Below are 17,015 nucleotides of genomic sequence, written 5' to 3' on the forward strand. Positions count from 1 at the left end.
CTGCCACCTCGCTCCAGCCAGCTGGTGGCAGTGAGGGGGCTGCAGGGTGACACTGGGGATGGTGGCATTAGCAATGGCACATGCCCACCACAATGACTTTGCTAGCTCAAAGCAGGGGTTTCTGCCCTAAACACCCACGCTAACAGCATGAGTTAACAAAAGCAAACACCCATCCCCAAAGCCCCCCGTCCCCAGCCCTCTCCTGCACCCAGCCCCATCTCAGCACCCCGCAGTCCCCAGGGCCCTTGGGTGGCTGTGATTCTCAAGCCTGGTTCACACACCTGCTGATGAAGAAGGAAAAAGGAAAAGTCCCAGATTCCTGGGTTGATGATTGACCCTATGCATTCAAGCAGCAGCCAGAGTTCCTGTAACTGTGGAGGAACAGCAGGTATCACCAGGGACTGTCCCCACCTCCCTGCACGGGTGGTGGAAGCCACCAGCCCTGGGGACCATGTACACACCACCCTGCAGGGCCCAGGAAGAGCACGAGCTCCTCCAGACTTACCAAGGACTAAGTGGTATCAGTGCAGAGACAGGATATGAGGAACCATTAATTAATTCACTTACTCATTAACTTTCTAGAATTGGGGTCTTTAATCTTCCAAGCAATGGTGAAACAACCTTTGTTGACTAGGAGCTAAAGTCAGACAAATTCAAACAACAAACAAAGTCTCAAGCTGTAGTGCTCCATGGCCACCCAAAAGCCCTTCAATGAAAAGTGGCTGACTAACCACGGACCAAGTGAGCTGGGGATCCCTTCCCAGAGGCCAGGCCTGGGTGCCTTTCACTGTGGCAGAGCAGACAGCAGGATTTGGGAGCTAGTGTGGTACAGAGCTGTGCGGGGCACAGGAGTGTCCATACCCACCTCAAACCCCAGGGTGCCAGCTGCTCACTGCTCCAGCTCTTGGCTGCATCCCAGGATGGCAGGGATGGGGGAACAGCCTTTATGGAGGCTGAGCACCCACACCATGCCCTTCTCTATCGTAACTGGGGCATTTGTAACAAGACAGGAAACGTGGAGCCAGTCCTGTGCCTCTGCTACCCATACCTGGAGCAGGCACCAATTCACTCATGTTCACAAAGCCATTAGGAAAAGCAGTTAGACAAATTAAAGGAAGAAAAGCAACCATTAAGGACTATCAAACACCATCTCTGCCTGGGGAAAGACCAGGAGCAATTCACTTTTAATTCCTGTCGTCTGTAAACCACAACAAAGTCTGCCCCCGCTGTCATCCTCAGGCTTCTGCATCCCTTGGGTCCCTCCTGGAACAGTAAGACAAAAGCAATCCATGCTGTCCTGTGGCTCAAGCAGCATCCCTGATCTCCATGATGCAGCAGCGATGCTCAGGTGCAGAGCAAGGCCAAGTGCTCAGCCCCTTCTTTTCCCTCCTTGAAATTATTGACAAATACTGGCAGCTCAGCCAGGGGAAGGCTCAGCCTCACACCCACAGATCAGTCTCAGCATGAGCACTAAGTGATGTCACAGGCACCCCACGAGCATTGTAACCCAGGGCTGGCACCAGTGATGGTGAGATGCACCTTGCAGGGCTGCTACACTTATGCAGTTTAACTTATTTCACAGTTTTATTCTGGCATGCTTCCATACCTTAGAACCATTCCAGCTCCTGTAAGCAAGACCCGGCACTGCAGCAGGGTTGAGTATTCTCTGAAGGAAGGGATGCAACAGCCCATTTTGCACAGTCTACAAGCTCTTCTGGGAAACAGAGGAGCAAATACCAGCTTTCTCTTGGAAAGTTTCATCCTGTCCTTGAAAGCAGTGGCCAAGGCTCCATTGCACAATGTCCCCATTCAACCTGCACTGGGCCTTGCTCCCACACGTCAAGAAGGTGGCATCTGCACATTAAATCTGAAATTTGCTGCAAGGAAAACCATGATTTCCATAAGACTCATCTGCGTCCAAAATCTTGGGGCAGTCTCCCACTTTTCACAGCTGTTCCCCTGGGAAGGAAATTGCACCAACCAGCAGCCTCAGCCCCATCCTGCACCTCACTGCCATCCTCTTCCATCCCTCTCCGACATGTCTGTCCAGCCCCAGCCCCTCCCTGGAAAGCATCAGGCTCAGTTAGACTAATACAAACTTTTAATGCACATATTAAATAAATATTTCAATCATTTCATATTCAATTTGTACACAACTGAAACAAAACAAAAATCCTCAAGGAAACAGGAAAAACCTCAAACAATCAAAAAAGATTGGATGAAAAGTCACCCCTGGTTCTGGCTCCTATCCAGTGTCTTTGTTTGCCCTCCCCGTGAAGAATAATTGGTTTAACCCTTTGGAGAGAGTCACAGTCCCAGGGCAGCATTTGCAGAGCAGGGCTGGCTGAGGATGTTCACTCAAGAGATTAAATGTTTCCTTTGGTGTGTTTTTTTTTTTTTTCTTCTAAATATAAAATTGGGCTCCTGTCAACACAGAAATTTTGAAAGAAACCCCCTCCCTTCCTAGGGGGGCAAGGGTGGCAGTATTTCTGATCAAAGAAGAAACCTGTAAGAGATGGTTGGCAATGGAAGCTATTATGACAAGATACTGAATATCACAACAAAACAGCCCGAAATGGCTCCACAATAATTTGTAAACTTTGTTTAATTTTATGGATGAAAACTTGCATCTCATAAAAAAATATAGACAGCAAAAAATATCAGTTTTTGGTGAGAAGTTCACATTTTCCACATGGGGAAAAAAAATAATACCAGTTATCAGCCCGCTCCACAGCAGCTGTACCTTAGTACTTTAAAACAAACTAAATGCCAAAGATGCTCCCGTGGGTAAGAGGTACCAAGTCAGTTCAGGACTTTCTCTGGGGAATCCATCACCCCTGTCCCCTCCTGAGAAAAAAATTAAGTTGAGAGTTGTGAAGCCAGCAGCATTCTCAGAAAGATGTGACTTTCAGCAACCCCTTGCTCAGCCAAAGAAGTAGGCACATCCAAGGAAAGAAAGCATCCAGTGGTCCTCACCCCAGGTGTCACAGTCAGCCCCATTGGTAGTGTCCCCACATCACCCAGGCTGCAAAAACCACCTAGGAGGCCTCCAACCACCTCCAAAATAAATCCTCTCCTCTTAGCTGTTTTCCAGTTTCTCCATCTTCTCCAGCAAGCATAGCATTAGTTCAGTTCATTTAAGTAGCACATTGCTTCCAGATTTGGATTTCTATTGTTTTTTTGTTTGTTTGTTTTAAACATGATTTTTAACTCCCTTCCACCTAGAGCTACAAAAAAAAAAATATTACAAAATAAAGCGCAACCCCAAACAGACTAGAACATTTCTAAGTGAAGGCCTCTTCTCCCTTCACCAGTCTTTGAATGTTTCATTACTTTTAAAGCTGGAGTACAAAAATAGAGCCTCTCTCATTTTTTTCCTATTTTTTTCCTTTTTTTTTTTTTTTTTTTTTTTGTAAAAACCAAACACCCCCCCAAAAAGTACCAACAACTAGAGCAGGTAATTTTTTTTTTTATCCTCCCCCCTCCCTTCTCTTTTTTTTTTTTTTTTTTTGTTTTTTTTTTGTTTTCTTTAATACCCATATGGGAAAGTCTCTACATATAGTCCACCAAGCTCAGAGCAGCATCCTCCAGGAGAGATGCAGGCAGAGGAGGCAGGGGCAGGCACATCAAGGGCCCGCTCTGGAGCTGGAGTTTCTAGTCCTTTTACTTCTCCGGTTGAAGGGGTAGTTGAGGAACTCAAAGCGTCTGTGGGGCTCGGTGGTCTGGTGGCCCTTGGGAAGCCTCTTCATGAAATGCACCTCCCGCTGGTGCTGCCGGGTCTTGGAGCCCTTGCGCGGGCGGCCCTTGCGGGTGAAGGCCATGTACCAGCCCTCGTACTTGGCGTTCTGCAGCGCCGTGTAGTTGTTCTCCAGCACGATCTCCGTGAAGACACAGTCCTTGCCTTTGCCGTTGCTCTGGGAAGGGGACAGGAGCAGAGATTCAAGCAAAGGACACTTTCTCAGAGGGCTGCTTCTCACTGCCCCACCCCGCACTGACTGCTGTGGCAGCAGGGTTGCACAGCTTGTGGGCAACCAAAGGCTCCAAAGTCAGAATTGCCCAAAATGTGCTTTTCCTTAACAAGCTGCAGGGAGAAGGCATTGTGACACAAACACTGCTCATTGCTGCTTATGTACCAGTCCAGCTGGTCCCAGCCTTAACTTCCACCACATCATAAGTGAACTTTTGCCTCCATCTGTGCCTGGATGTAACCATAAGCAAACTCACCATCCCAACTCACCCACCCATCCTGTCCCCCTGGGGTCTTTAATATAGGAGGGGTGTCAAGGAGCACTGAGTGGCAGGAGAAGCAACATGAGGTCAGTGGTGATGGTGCCCACAGATGCAGGTGGTGGGGAGAGCATGGGGTAGCCAGGAACTGAGCTCCCCCCATTAAGGGCAGTAGCAGGACTAGAGAGGGACCCACATCGCACAGCCCCCAGGAAGCAGCTGCCGTGGAAAATCCTTGCAGATAATCACTGTTCTGGAGGGATTTTGCATGTCCAGCCCCCCCACCACGGGAAGGGGCATCAAGGCACAGAAGCTGCATGACAAACCAGCGGGTGGTAGGGTATGGCCTTGGGGCCAGCCCCATGGAGCATCTTAACATTCCTGGCACTTGTACCATGTAATCGTGGAGAATAGACCAGCAATCCGCCTATTTGTTCAGAGAGATAGAAGGAATGTGCCCCACACGGCACCCGCCCACCTCTCTTGCTCCCTCTCAGGCTGCAGGATGGCTTTTTCCCCTGCCCCTAAAAGGCAGAGCTCCTCTCCTGGCAGTCCCCGCTCACGTCCCGGCACTTCCCTGCCCTGCCCGTACCCTTGCACCCTACCTTGCCAATCAGCTTCCCCTTCTTGTTCATGCAGATGTAGAAACCTGTGGCTGCCCCCTTGATACGCACGCGGCTCCCAAAGGTGTCTGTCTCCACGATGAGCTTGGCTGTGGAGAGCAGCAGGGGGAGAGAGGGAGGGAGGTCAGAGGGGATGTGGGATAGGGCTGGCACAGGTATGGAGACCCCAGCAATGCACCCTGATGCTGGGCACTGCAGGCACGTGATTTCTGGCAACTGGACCAGAGAGCCCTAAAATCAGCACATGAGGTTAAGATAAAGCCTGTCCCCCTCCCCCTTAGCTTGCCCCCATGTCCCTGCATGACCTTGGACATGTCCCTTTGCCACTTTAAGCTGTGCTGGACAGGGAGTAGCTCTGTTTTACCCAGCTCCACAGGGCTCAGTGGTTCAGGTGTCACAGAGGTGTCTCAGATGGAGGCAGGCAGTGAGCAGGGCACACACTGGTTGGCAGAGAACAAGGCAGCTGCCCTGCAAACTGAGGCAAGTCTGGGTGTGCCTGTGGGCAAGAACCAGACAGGCACCTTCTGGAAGCATACAGTGTGCTGCCAGCTGTCCCCAGCCCAGGGGACACTGCTCTGTGTCCCTCTGCCAGGCCAGGGCTGCAGGAGGAGCAGTGACTTTGCAGCTGGCAGGGGAGGCATGAAGGGTACAGCCACCCTTTTAATGCCTTTCACCTTTGCACGAGTCGAGAGGGCGTATTGATTTGGTCTCAGTTTTTTAATGGAGGCATCGATCGACTTCCGAAGGAGCTATGCAAATTGCTGGGTCGATGGGCCGCCTATAAATAGACCTGTCACCTTCCCTCCCTGCTTTCACCCTGGGAACCCAAGCCCCAAAGCCCATCCATTCCCAGGGAAGGGGGAGGATGGGGACAGGACATCCTTCTTCCCGCTCCTGCAGCTGCTGTCCCCAGAGCAAGCCCCGATGGGAATGGTGGCTACCTGTTTGCACCTCAAAAGGTCTGTGCTATGCCAAGCACCAAAGAATTCCCCACAACGCTAAAAAGCCAGCTGTGACTGTCCCATCAGCTCTTGTCCAGCATCAGCCCATAGTACTGTAAGGGCTATCCAACCAGGCATTTAGAGGACAGGCCACAAAAGTTCCAAGCCTACACTCTTATTATGGGTTTAAGTTCATTGATGCCTTATTTATCCTCTCTGATTCCTGCACAAGGGCTGCTCAGTTTCTCAGGGCTGCAGCCCACTCCATGCAGCTTGCACATCTCTACCCCAGGTTGCTCAGCCTCCAGCGAGCCCCAGCGAGGGCAGTAATGTGGCTCTGGAGTGAGAGGCTCTGCAGAAGGTTTCTTTGAACAGCAGAAGGTAGGTGCACACACAAGTTAAACTGAGCCTAAATTACACTCTGGGCTAGGGGCAAATGGCCTTTCTGTCTCTGCAGTGCCTCGACCCTGCATCCCTCTTATGATGGATGCTACTGCCAAGGGTGGGACAGCAAGGAGGCAGTACTGGCAGCTGACCAATGGAAAAGTCATCCCCAAATTTGCTGGGGCCGACTGATTTGGTGCTGTTAGGCCAAGCTTGATGTGCATGCAGGCACCCCCTCCTGTCAATATCACCCTGCAGCACCTCTTGTCCCCAGGCTACCATGCACTCACATCCCCCTGCTCCTAGGCAGGCACAGATTGAACTCAGAGACAAGAAACTTGGGAAGAGCGAACTCCAGGCTGTGCTGATCAATGCCCAGAGCCTGACAAGCACCTAGCATCCCCAAAACCACCCATGGGAGTGATGGCACTCTGCAAACAAAGCACTGAGACAGTGACCCCCTATTTATCTATATTGGGGAAAGGGGTGGAATTGATCTTGGAGGCAGTAAAAGGTTTGAGGAGAATTGATTTTTCTCTCTGAGAGATAGAAAGAGCTGGGAGGGAGGGAGGGAGGAAGGGAGGCATGAAGAGGGAAAGAGGGAGGGAGTGGGGAGGCCTTGGCCTCAGTGAGCACAAAACCCTGCTTTAAAGATGCACATTGCTTCTCTTTTGGACTTTTCTTTTTTTTTTTTTTTTTTCCCAAAGGGCAGATGTGATTTACAGCCACCAGACAGGTTTGCTGCCCTGCACGAGTCCAGCCCATGTGTCACTCCAGACCTCTTATCCACAGAGGATGAAGACAACCTGGCCCCGGGGACTTGCACCCCTAGACCCTTGCAGGCAGCTCACAAACCCTGCAAACTCCAGCCCCAAACCACAGAAAACCCTGGGCACAGACAAAAGCCAGCAAGAGGGCAGAGAGCTGTGCTGGTGTCTCCAGCCACTCATGGGGTCGAGTCCAAGCTGCAGCTGGCAGTGGTTTTCTTGGTGGCAGGCACAGCTTGGGAGGGACAAGCTGGGCTGCACCAGCCGCCCGCCTTCCCTTAGAATTAAAAAAAGTCAATCAAATATTGACAATTAAGACAAATAACTGAAAACACCAGACTCGATGTTAAGTCGGCTGTAAAAATGTCAGCGTGGGGAAAGGGGTCATCTGCAAAAATAAATCAACCCCTTTTACACGCCCACCCCCAAAAATGAGACTTAAAAAAAAAAAAAAAAAAAAGCAGAAAGAAGGGCTTGGGGAGGGGGGAATCTTTGCTACAAAAGTGGATTTCTAAATAACATTTGGGGGATTCCTTTTTTTTTTTCCCCTTCCTCTTTTGGGGAGGGGGGGAGGCTTAACGTTTTCAACTCTATTCTTTCATTTAAGTGACAGATTTATCCCAGTAAAATTATGTTTCATGCTCAAACTTTGAAGGGAAAGTGGCTACGTAAATGCTGAAAAAATGCAGCGAGACACACTTGATCCCCCAACTGGACTGCGAAGAGGAGAAAGTATTCAGGAAATGTTAAAAAAGGTGAAAGTAAGAAGCGTTTTAATAGTTCTTCCAGACATGGGGGCCTCCCTAGAGATTCATACAGAACAATCCTGAACCTCTATTTTAACATTTACAGACTTGCAACTCTTTTAAAACTTTACATCTGAAAAACTGCTTGTTCTCTTTCTGGTTTAGATCAGTCTTCATTTTCCTCCTTAACCTTTTTTTATTACATTTTAATAGAGTTTTTCAAGCCACCACCAGTCCCCTCCTTCTGGCCGTATTTAAACCTGGTTGTTATTTAAATATGCAATAACAGTTTTTTAAAATCCAGGCGTTAGAGGTCTAAAACAAGATCAGATTTTCTTTTTTTTTTTTTTTTTGCTTCAGAAATTAGCTACTGCCCTTTCAAGTTAGAGCTGCTCCAGGATGGGAATAATTCATTTGCAAGATTAATTCTGGATGTATGGAACATCACATGGAACCTGTACTGTGCTTGTACTGATAATATCCAGCGTGAAATTTTCAGCCAAAGCAAAATGAAGAAATAGCTCCCAAAAACCAGAAAGGTAAAGAAAAAAATTGTTTCTACTAATCTACCCAAGGAAGAAAGGGAAATTGCAGCTAATACCAAAGACAAACAGTTGTGATACCTATGTGCAACACACAGGAACACAGGCACTTCCCTGGGTGCAGGATCGGGCCTCCCGCAGCCGGCCCCGTGGCGGTGCCGGGGCTCGCTGGCCCCGCTGAGCCCTGCGCTGCATTTGACCATCCCCACACGTCAGTAGCTCACACGATCAAAGTATTTGGGCTTCGAGAGTCCCCAGCAGAGGGACCGGTCCCCTTGCCCCAGAGCGGGTGGAGGTTTTGGGGAAAGGGTGCCAGGGTGATGCAGAGAGGCCATGGCAGAGTGCAGGCTCTCACGCTTGCAGAGTCCCTGCTTTGTCTCTGGAGACACCGCAGCATCTTTGCCTGCAGCTGACTGTCTCGCTGACCCTTTGCTTGTGATTTGTTTTGAGAAGGAAGGGATGGGACAGGAAAATGCCACTTTAGACAGTCCTAGATCAGGGAAGGCTTCCAAAGCAGTCATTCCCTTTCTCCTCCCTGCCTCTTTTTCAAATTTACTTTTCATTTCTGTTTCAAAAGAAAGTCTCAGGGATTCCCATCCCTGCAAAGACCCGGGATGAAATGTCTGATGATGCTCAGGATGCCGCACACCCAAGCCCTCTGAGTCAGGTGCAAACCAAGAATTAAAAGGAAAGAAGCAGAGCCTATCCTTCAAGAACTGGTCCCCTCCCTTGGCACAGGGAACCTGCCCTCACCTTGAATTACACAGCTGCTGATTACTGACCCCTATGTTCTCCTTTTACAAGCCCCCACAAGCCGAACGATTTTAACGATTTCTGGCTAACAAACAGGACGGAAATCATCAATCGCCACGCTGGGCTGCGAACACCTCCCCAGCTCCCCCCTCGCCTGCCCACATCGTGTGTCCTTACCGTGCACATCCCCATCCTCTGCCATCGCATTGATTTTCTTGTTGTCCAAGATCTGCACATGTTTCCCGCTGGTCCGGCTGTACAGCTGGTAGGTACGGACAAGCCGCCGGCTGAGCTGATCTGTCACCAGGCTCTGCTCCCTCACATGCTGTGTAAAATTAGGTGGGGACTGAACAGTTACCTTTAGGAAATTAAAAAATATACAACACACCATTATAATCTCTACTCCTCAGCGGGGCAAGCGGGCTGAGCTGAGATCGCTGGCCTCCAGCTGGGCTTTACGGGAGGCCAGGAGCCAGGACCGCGGCGGTGCCTCCTGTGCCATCAAAGTCTCTCCAGGAGAAGGAGCATTAAGCTCAGGGACACAGTGACCAGAGCCCTATACAGAGCTGTGCCCTCTCCAGACATGCCCTAAGCAGACATGCTGGTAGCTCAGGAGTAGAACAGGGCTTGGTGACCCCAGAGGCCCCTCCAGGACCCAGTGGGTCCTGACTGGGACTGGGGTACCTTGAGATGGGCATCAAGGCTGGAAGTTGGAGGGGATCAAGGTGGGACATACAGGATGGCACTGTGTTGCCCTCTCAAGGGGCTGATGCTTTCATCCCACACCTCTCTAACCTCTGCAGGAGCATACTACTGCTCCAACTGCCCCAGGCACACACCCCAAGTTTCAACAGCTGCCTGTCCTCCTCTGGGTCTCAGGCTCTCTCTTTGCTCCCAAGTACCCCACTTATTAAGCTCTTCAAACACAAAGTTCACAGAGATGGTAGATTTATGAGGCATAAGAATTACAAGAAAACCATGCCCTAGCGCAGTTATTTAGTGGTATAACCACTCAAGGATACCAACATGCTACCCGAGCAAACATAGCTCTCATCCCCAGTCAGCTGTTTGCTGCCAGCACGGGGTGGGGTCATCCCTAGCCCCAGCACACCAAGCCCTTTAGTCCCAGAGCCGCAGCTGAGCCCATCCTCTTCAGACCCGACACTGCTGCTCCTGGGCTTTAAATGATTTTCATGAGCGGCCAAACCTGCTCCCCCCTCAGCCCAGGCTCACGAGCTGGCACATAAGTCTTTTTCCCCCCTCGTCTCAAATCCCTCTTTTAAGTCTGGAAAGTTTCGCTGCTCCCTGACATTTATAAAGATGTATTCTGAGCAAATGTTAGGAGATCGCTCCTTTCAACATCAGAAGGCTGGGGCTACCCCCCACCACCCCCACGTCAAATGGGAAGATTTCCTTCTGTCTTAAACAACAACAGAAAACCACAATAAAAGCAAAAGCCGCTGCTCTCCCGAAGCCAGCTTTATAGAGATATCTCCACTTGACAATGTCATCTCTCTCCCTCTGCTTCTGCCTGTGCATGTGTGTTTCCTATAGAAGGGTTTTGGATAATGCAGCAGGATTCTCTCCCCAGCTCTGATGAGGGTACCATGTGGAGGAGAGGTCATTAGCCATGCTGCTATTTGGTCTCCATCTCATACTCCAAAATATTACAGCTATGTTTTTATACAACTGCACAATCCCAGTGCTCCGTTCCCTTCACTTTTCAGCTGGAAACTCAATTTTTTTCTCCCCTGCAAGCTTCCAGGAAAATAACAATTTTTAAAAGTAGCTTAAAGGGCATTTTAAACAAAGCTTCTGCACCTGTAACCTCAGGGGGAAGGGGGGGCTTCACCCTGGTTTGGAGGTGCACCACTCCCAGCGACGCGTGCCTGCTGGTATGCGGGTGTTGCACAAGCTCTGCCCGGGATGTTTAATCTATTCATGTCACTTCTGTCTCTGCCGATACAAACCAGCGATGCTAAAGTCTGACACTTCTAAGCTGAATCAAAACCTGCGCTTTTTACTAAGGTTTTTGCAGGGTTTCTTTTCCTTTTTTAAATTCTACTTTAGTTTTTTCGATGAAGTAATACAGGGGGGAAAAATACGGAGCAGTGGGATGGGAGTACCCACAGTGTAATTAGGGGTCGGGGAGACGGGAATTAAAGCTGCTTTAAGATAACCCTGCATATTTCCTTGAAATCCCGGTACTCTCTGCTTCACAGCCGTAGTCCCCCGCACCTTATTTTGCGTCCTGTCCTCGGCTACCGGCTTTTTACAACCAGGCAACTTTTGTCTCCTGGGTTTTAAACCGCTCCGCTTTCCCTGTCTCCCTCCCTGCCTAGCCGCTCGGCGGCGGCGGGGCACCCCCCATCCCCGCGGGGCGAACAAAGCCGGGCAGCCCAGCGGGCACTTACCTGGGCTTGCAGGCAGAGGACGAACAAGTGCATTAACCTGGGAGGGGGAAAAGCGGGAGAGAGGTGTGAGCCGGGGGGGCTGCGGGCGCGGGGCGGGAGGGCTGTGGCTGCCGGTACTCACACGTAGCTGAAGAGCGAAGAGCAGGGGTCCATCGCGGCGCCGATGCGGGGCCGGGGGCCCGGGGCCCGGCGGCGGTGCGGAGCGCCCGGGGGGCGCGGCGCTGTCTCAGCTCCTCGGTTCCTCTCGCCCTGCCGGCACGTCCTCGCCCCAAAGAAAGGAGGGCACAAGCGGCTACAGAGGGGAAAGGCCCGGCGGCTCCACCGCCCGACCGGTCCCCAGGGCGCTCGGCCGGCGGCCCCTGCCGCGGGGAGCCCCCCGCCCCGCTCCGCGGCCCCGCTGCCTCCGCGGGAGGCGAAGCCGACCCGCAACCCCGACGGCGGGGGCGGGCGCGGCCGAGGGGCGGCAGCCGCCACGGGGGAAGCCCGGCGGGACCCCGGCTTCCCTCCCGGTCCCGGCGGTACCTGCCGAAGCGAAGCGAGCAGCGGGCCAGGTGTCGCCGGGGCTTGGGGCTGCCACTAAGGGCCGGGCTCCGCGGCCAGTTGTCGGCGGGACTCCCTCCCCACCCCTTGCCTCAGTTTCCCCATCCGTAAAACAGGGTTTAAGGGCTCGGAGGGTGGGTCGGGGACGCGGTTCCCCCCGCTGGGGGTTCGCCGCTCCGCGGGCGCGTTGTGGATTGGGAGCGGGCGGGCGAGCCCTCCCGGGACGTGCCAGACATTAAAAGGATTACCGGAGGAGGGGGATGGAGGGGGCCGGAGTTTCGAGAAGGAGTGAGGCTGAGCAAATTCCGCAACCGTGGGTGGGGAGCGGGACACCCCCGATTTCTTCGCGAGCATCCCCGCCGGGCGCTTACCTTGCAGAGCGGGCGGGCGCCCTCAGGGCCGGCGCTGCGGGGCCATGGGGCCGGGCGGCGGCGGGACGGGGCTCAGCCCCGCAGCCCGGGCAGGGCCGCCGAGGGCTGCATTGTTCCGGCGAGCCCCGGCCCTCCCGGCCCCGCCACCTGTTGCGCACCGGGGCGGGGGCTGCGGCGGGGTTGCGGCGGGCGGCCCCCGGGGCCGGTACCTGGCCGGGGCCGGGGCCGGCGCCGCCTGCTCGGCGCTGAGTGACAGCTGCTAATTTGCCGGCCGTGCCCCGCTGCCGGTCCCCGCGCTCCCCGCGCCCTCCTTTATCTTATCAGAGCCCATAATTACAATTGCTATTTTGCTTCCTCGAATCAGCAATCAGCGCTATCTGCCGCCGCTGGAGAGGCAGCTCCTGTCAGCCGCCCCTGAGTGACAGCGCGGCGGCTGCCCCGCCGCACAAGCACACCCACACTCACACACGCGTGCATGGCCCGCCCGCGCACACACACACGCCTGTGCAGCCCTCCTGCACACGCACATCCATGCAGGCATCCCTCACACACAGGCTGCACACAGTCCCTTTCACACACACGCACACAGCTGGCACATACGTGCAGCCTTTCCCATGAGGTCCCCTCCTTCTCACTTGCACCCCTCACACACTCTGCACCCCCCAGCACAGCTATTCATGCTTTGCTTTGCTTACCCCTACCCGCAAAACACAACCCTCTGCTTCACACACAACCACAGCAGCTGCAGCCACAGGACAGGTCTCTCCCTCACATGCACACCGGCACCCAGCCTGTGCACTTCCCCATTGCCCAGGCACCCAACAGCCCTAGACACAAGTGCACCAACACCTCTCCCCAGCACACAATGTGTCACCCCAAAACTCTGCCTACTGTCACTTCTGGGGATGGATCTCCCAAGGTTCTCACCTGATCTTGCTCAGCATCCTTCACTGCTAAGGGGTGCTGCAGGCAGGCACGGGAGCCTGAGCACTGCCCAGGCACTGCCCCATCACACTGACCCCACAGGGCCCAAGGAGAAAACAGTCTCTGCATCAGTATTAACAAACCCAGTACAGCACAGGATGAGCAACTGCCTTGTGCTGGCCAAAATTACCCCAAAATTTGGTTCATTGTTCATTTTCCTTCCCTTTATTTTTTTGGTGCAAAAAGATGTTTCTAAGGGGGTTTCCAATGTGTAGGAACAAGTCTTGGGCCAAGCCTTCATTTAACTGGAAGCACTTAGGAGGACCACAGGAACAGGCAGGATAGGCACTGAAGATGCTCGGCAGAAGCAGGAGCTGGTTTCCAAGGGCACGACACATTCACACACTCAGTTCATCAGTACAGCACATGGTCAGGAGAAAAACCCTCCAGGTTGAGCTGTGTGAACAGCTGATGTACCACAGCACAGGTGAGGTGGTTCCTCCTATTCACTTCTCTGTACTGCCTAAGGAAAACCAGGCAAAATCAGAGCAGGAAAAACTAGACACTCCTGATGCTCTAAATTCAGACAATCCATACCTGTTTATATATTAAAAAAATCAAGGAATTCAGTCTATTTCCCAGATGCTGCTCTCCTTCACCAGTGGCCACCTCTACTTTACCCCTGGTGGGCACGGGGTCAGGCAGGCACATGTTACCGTGCACACCACAGTCTACTCAATAGCACCATTTCCAGAACAGCCCAGACTGCCTTAAATTGGGAGATTTACGGTGTCCTGTACGGGGTCAGAGGCAGCTGCAAGCTGACAGTCCCGTGTGCCCCCTGCCCTCAGCAAACAGGCTCAAGTGCCAGTCATGGCTGTAAAATCAAGCCAGTGTGGGATCACACAGGGGTGGCCACACTTTGCCTGACAGGGGATGACAGACGATGCTCCTGTCAGCCATCCTCAGGCCTACAGCCACAGCCTCCACAGCCGCCATCCTACCCCACCTTTGGGAAGGGAAAAGGAATGAGCAGGTCGGTGACAGCAGCCAGGGACAGGCAGCATCACAGCTGCTGGGCTCGCTCACCTCTGCTGCTGCCTTGGATCATGGCCACAATCTGCTCCTTGCAGGGAAGATGGGGGCCTGCACAGAGGCATTTGGCTTCTTCCCTTGGTGCTTCCCAGCCCACCTGTGTTTGCATCAAGAGTGACACCCCCACCCCCTTTTGTTTTTAAGTAAAAAACCGTTTTGGATAGGCTCTCGCCCATGCCAGGCAGAACAAGGGAAATCTGCCTGCCTGTCAGCTCCTTCACAGGCCATCTGAGATAAGCCCCCTGGTCCACAGGGTGAGGGTCCCCTCCATCCCCTGGCACTGAGGCTAAATGTCTTGTCTGGCTCTCCTGGGGAGAAGAGAAACTCCAGCCCTGTGCTCCCGAGACCAGGTGGGCCTCAAGCCAAAGTGCTATGGAGATGGTGGAAGAAGGCCCCTTGTGGCAGAAAGACCTGGGGACCTGCTGTGCCCCCAGCACACCAAGCAGCCATTGGGCTCTGACCCCTGGCAGAGGCTTACTAGCATGGACCCATCAGATTTTGTCCTGCTGTCCCACTGCTCCATTGCCTTGGTCTGCAGAACTGGGACCATGTTTAGGCTGGTCAGATACAGAAGGGTTTTCCTTCAGAGAAGAGCTCATGTTCATCAGGGACATTAAATGATGCAGATAAAGCATTAGCAGCAGAGATGTGAGCTGCAGCCCTCCCATCCCCTTTCCCACAAAGCTGAGGTTACCAAGGTGCAGCTACAGGGCTACAACACCAAGAAGAAGGAGCTGAGAGAGGAACCAGGACACAGAGGCATCAGTCCCAGCCTGGCTGGGGTCCAGGCTTGGTCTCAAACTTTGCCCACCTCCTTCACTCCACACAGAACCCCCTGGCAGCTGGGGAGTGTGGAGGCAGCTCCTGGAGCAGCCTAGACTGAGATAAGACAGGAAGCATATCAGGAGAGGATTTGAGATGGAAGGAGCAGTAGGTGAGGGACTGTGAGACTCTGGGAGGGGTCTGTGCCTCTCTGTACAGCAGAGACTGGAGAGGGTGCAGCAGGTGCTAAAGAAAGCTCTTCCCATTCCCCTCATGATGCCCATGGCCCATGCCCCTCATGGCACTCCCACAACCCAGGGCCACCCCAGGACATTCCCTTCTCTCATTCAGGATCTCCCTTAGCACATCTGCAGGACAGAGCCAGATTCCATCTCCAGCTTCCTGCCTGCTTCTTTATCATCCCTGTCTAGCCCAGTTTTAGCCAGAAATGGTCCACATACACCCCTTTCCTTGTGCAGGACGACAAACAGTGGTGTCAACTCCTGCTCCCCACAAGAGGTCAAAGCCAGCAAGGAGCATCAGCCTGAAACCTCTCCACTAGCATCGCTTCTTTCAGAAAGGCAGAGAAGAAAAACAACACCAACCACAGCTTTAGGGGCAAGCAGTCCAAACTGGGCTGAATGGAGACAAGGGCTCCTAGCAAACTGGGAGCTCATATCATAAGAGGAGTCTAGGGGAATTTGGAGTGAGGGGAGGCCAGCAAAACACCCACAGGAGTTTTGCCTTGAATACCTCTTTCCCCTGAAACTACCAGTGGATAGTGTCAGGGGAAGCCATCAGGTGGAGAAGCAATCAGGACGTTGCTGTCACTCACAGAGAGAGGCAGAGTTCCCTGCTCCTGCCAGGCAGGGACATAGACAGGGCCACAGCGCTAATCCCGAGTGATGGAGGAGAGCAGTACCTGCAGCAGCACACAGCAACACTGAGCCGGCCAGAGGGCGAGGAGAGCTCCTCTCTGCAGGTGCAGAGGGCTCAGACAGTCTGCAGAGCAGTTGCCTGGGGGACTGTGAGAGGTGACAGACAATGTAGGCAGTGGGGTTGAGGGTTAGCCAAAGGCTGGGGCACCCAAAGGTGAGGACACAAGTGCAGAAAACACTGCCCAATACCTGAGCATCTCTCTCTGCTCCAACACCATATGAAGAAGAGCAAAAATGCACAAAACCCAGAATCCTGTAATGTTTTACAGCCATGCCTGGAGGATGTTTGGCCATAAACCAACTTTTCCCACCCCAAAATAAAGACATGGAGGTTTCCCAGCAAATCAAGAGGGATACTAGCCCACTCCACCCTCACCCTTCCCAGCCCCGTGGCCCAGTGCCCCCAGCCCTGCCTGCTGATCCTTCACTGTGGCTTTAATGGGGCGTTTCAGAGGCAACAGCAGCTCCTCCATGGCTGAGCAGCACGGAGCAGCCTGGGGCAATCCCACTGCTCACCATTAACCTGCCCCCCCCCCCAAAGGGAAGGAACTTGGCAAAACCCCATTGGGATGTGTTACATGGGAATGACCTTGTCTTCACTACCCACAGCACCAAGGCAGCCCCAGGGCAAACGAGGAGCGGGGAGGGGAGACACAGCCCACTCACAATTAATTCTTCTCTCTATTCAATTACTAGCAGCAAGACTGAGGCATGTTTTGTGGGTGGTGGGAGCACCAGGCCAGGAGACTGCCCCTGTGTTCTGGTCACAGCCCCCTGGACCCCCTGTGCAGGACTGGACTGGATGAGGTGACCCTCTCTGGTCACTCTTCAGCAGCCAGTTCTCACGGCTTCGTTTCAGGGAATCAGGCTGACTCCTCTGCCCCTCACCACCTCCTGTCCCTCCTATCCAGCAGCTTTCTAGAAACACAACATTTGCTTCCATAATTTCAGACTGTGCTCCTGGAATTGCAGGTGTCAGTATTGGCTT

At 53.1% G+C, this 17,015-nt stretch overlaps 1 protein-coding gene across 1 annotated transcript; it reads right to left on the reverse strand.

The window, feature by feature from the left end:
• Window positions 1–3,576: 3,576 nt before the first annotated feature.
• FGF8 (fibroblast growth factor 8) lies at window positions 3,577–11,938 on the reverse strand. Its single transcript, XM_053983961.1, has 6 exons — window positions 11,920–11,938; window positions 11,519–11,659; window positions 11,398–11,434; window positions 9,161–9,308; window positions 4,833–4,939; window positions 3,577–3,914 (listed from the first exon to the last, which is right to left on the reverse strand). Exons 2-6 carry the CDS (start codon window positions 11,548–11,550, stop codon window positions 3,627–3,629), a joined length of 612 nt encoding a protein of 203 aa, XP_053839936.1. The 5' UTR covers window positions 11,551–11,659; window positions 11,920–11,938; the 3' UTR covers window positions 3,577–3,626.
• Window positions 11,939–17,015: the final 5,077 nt, after the last annotated feature.

This window comes from Vidua macroura, chromosome 8, assembly GCF_024509145.1.
Source record: "Vidua macroura isolate BioBank_ID:100142 chromosome 8, ASM2450914v1, whole genome shotgun sequence".
In the NCBI taxonomy this organism is placed as follows: domain Eukaryota; kingdom Metazoa; phylum Chordata; class Aves; order Passeriformes; family Viduidae; genus Vidua; species Vidua macroura.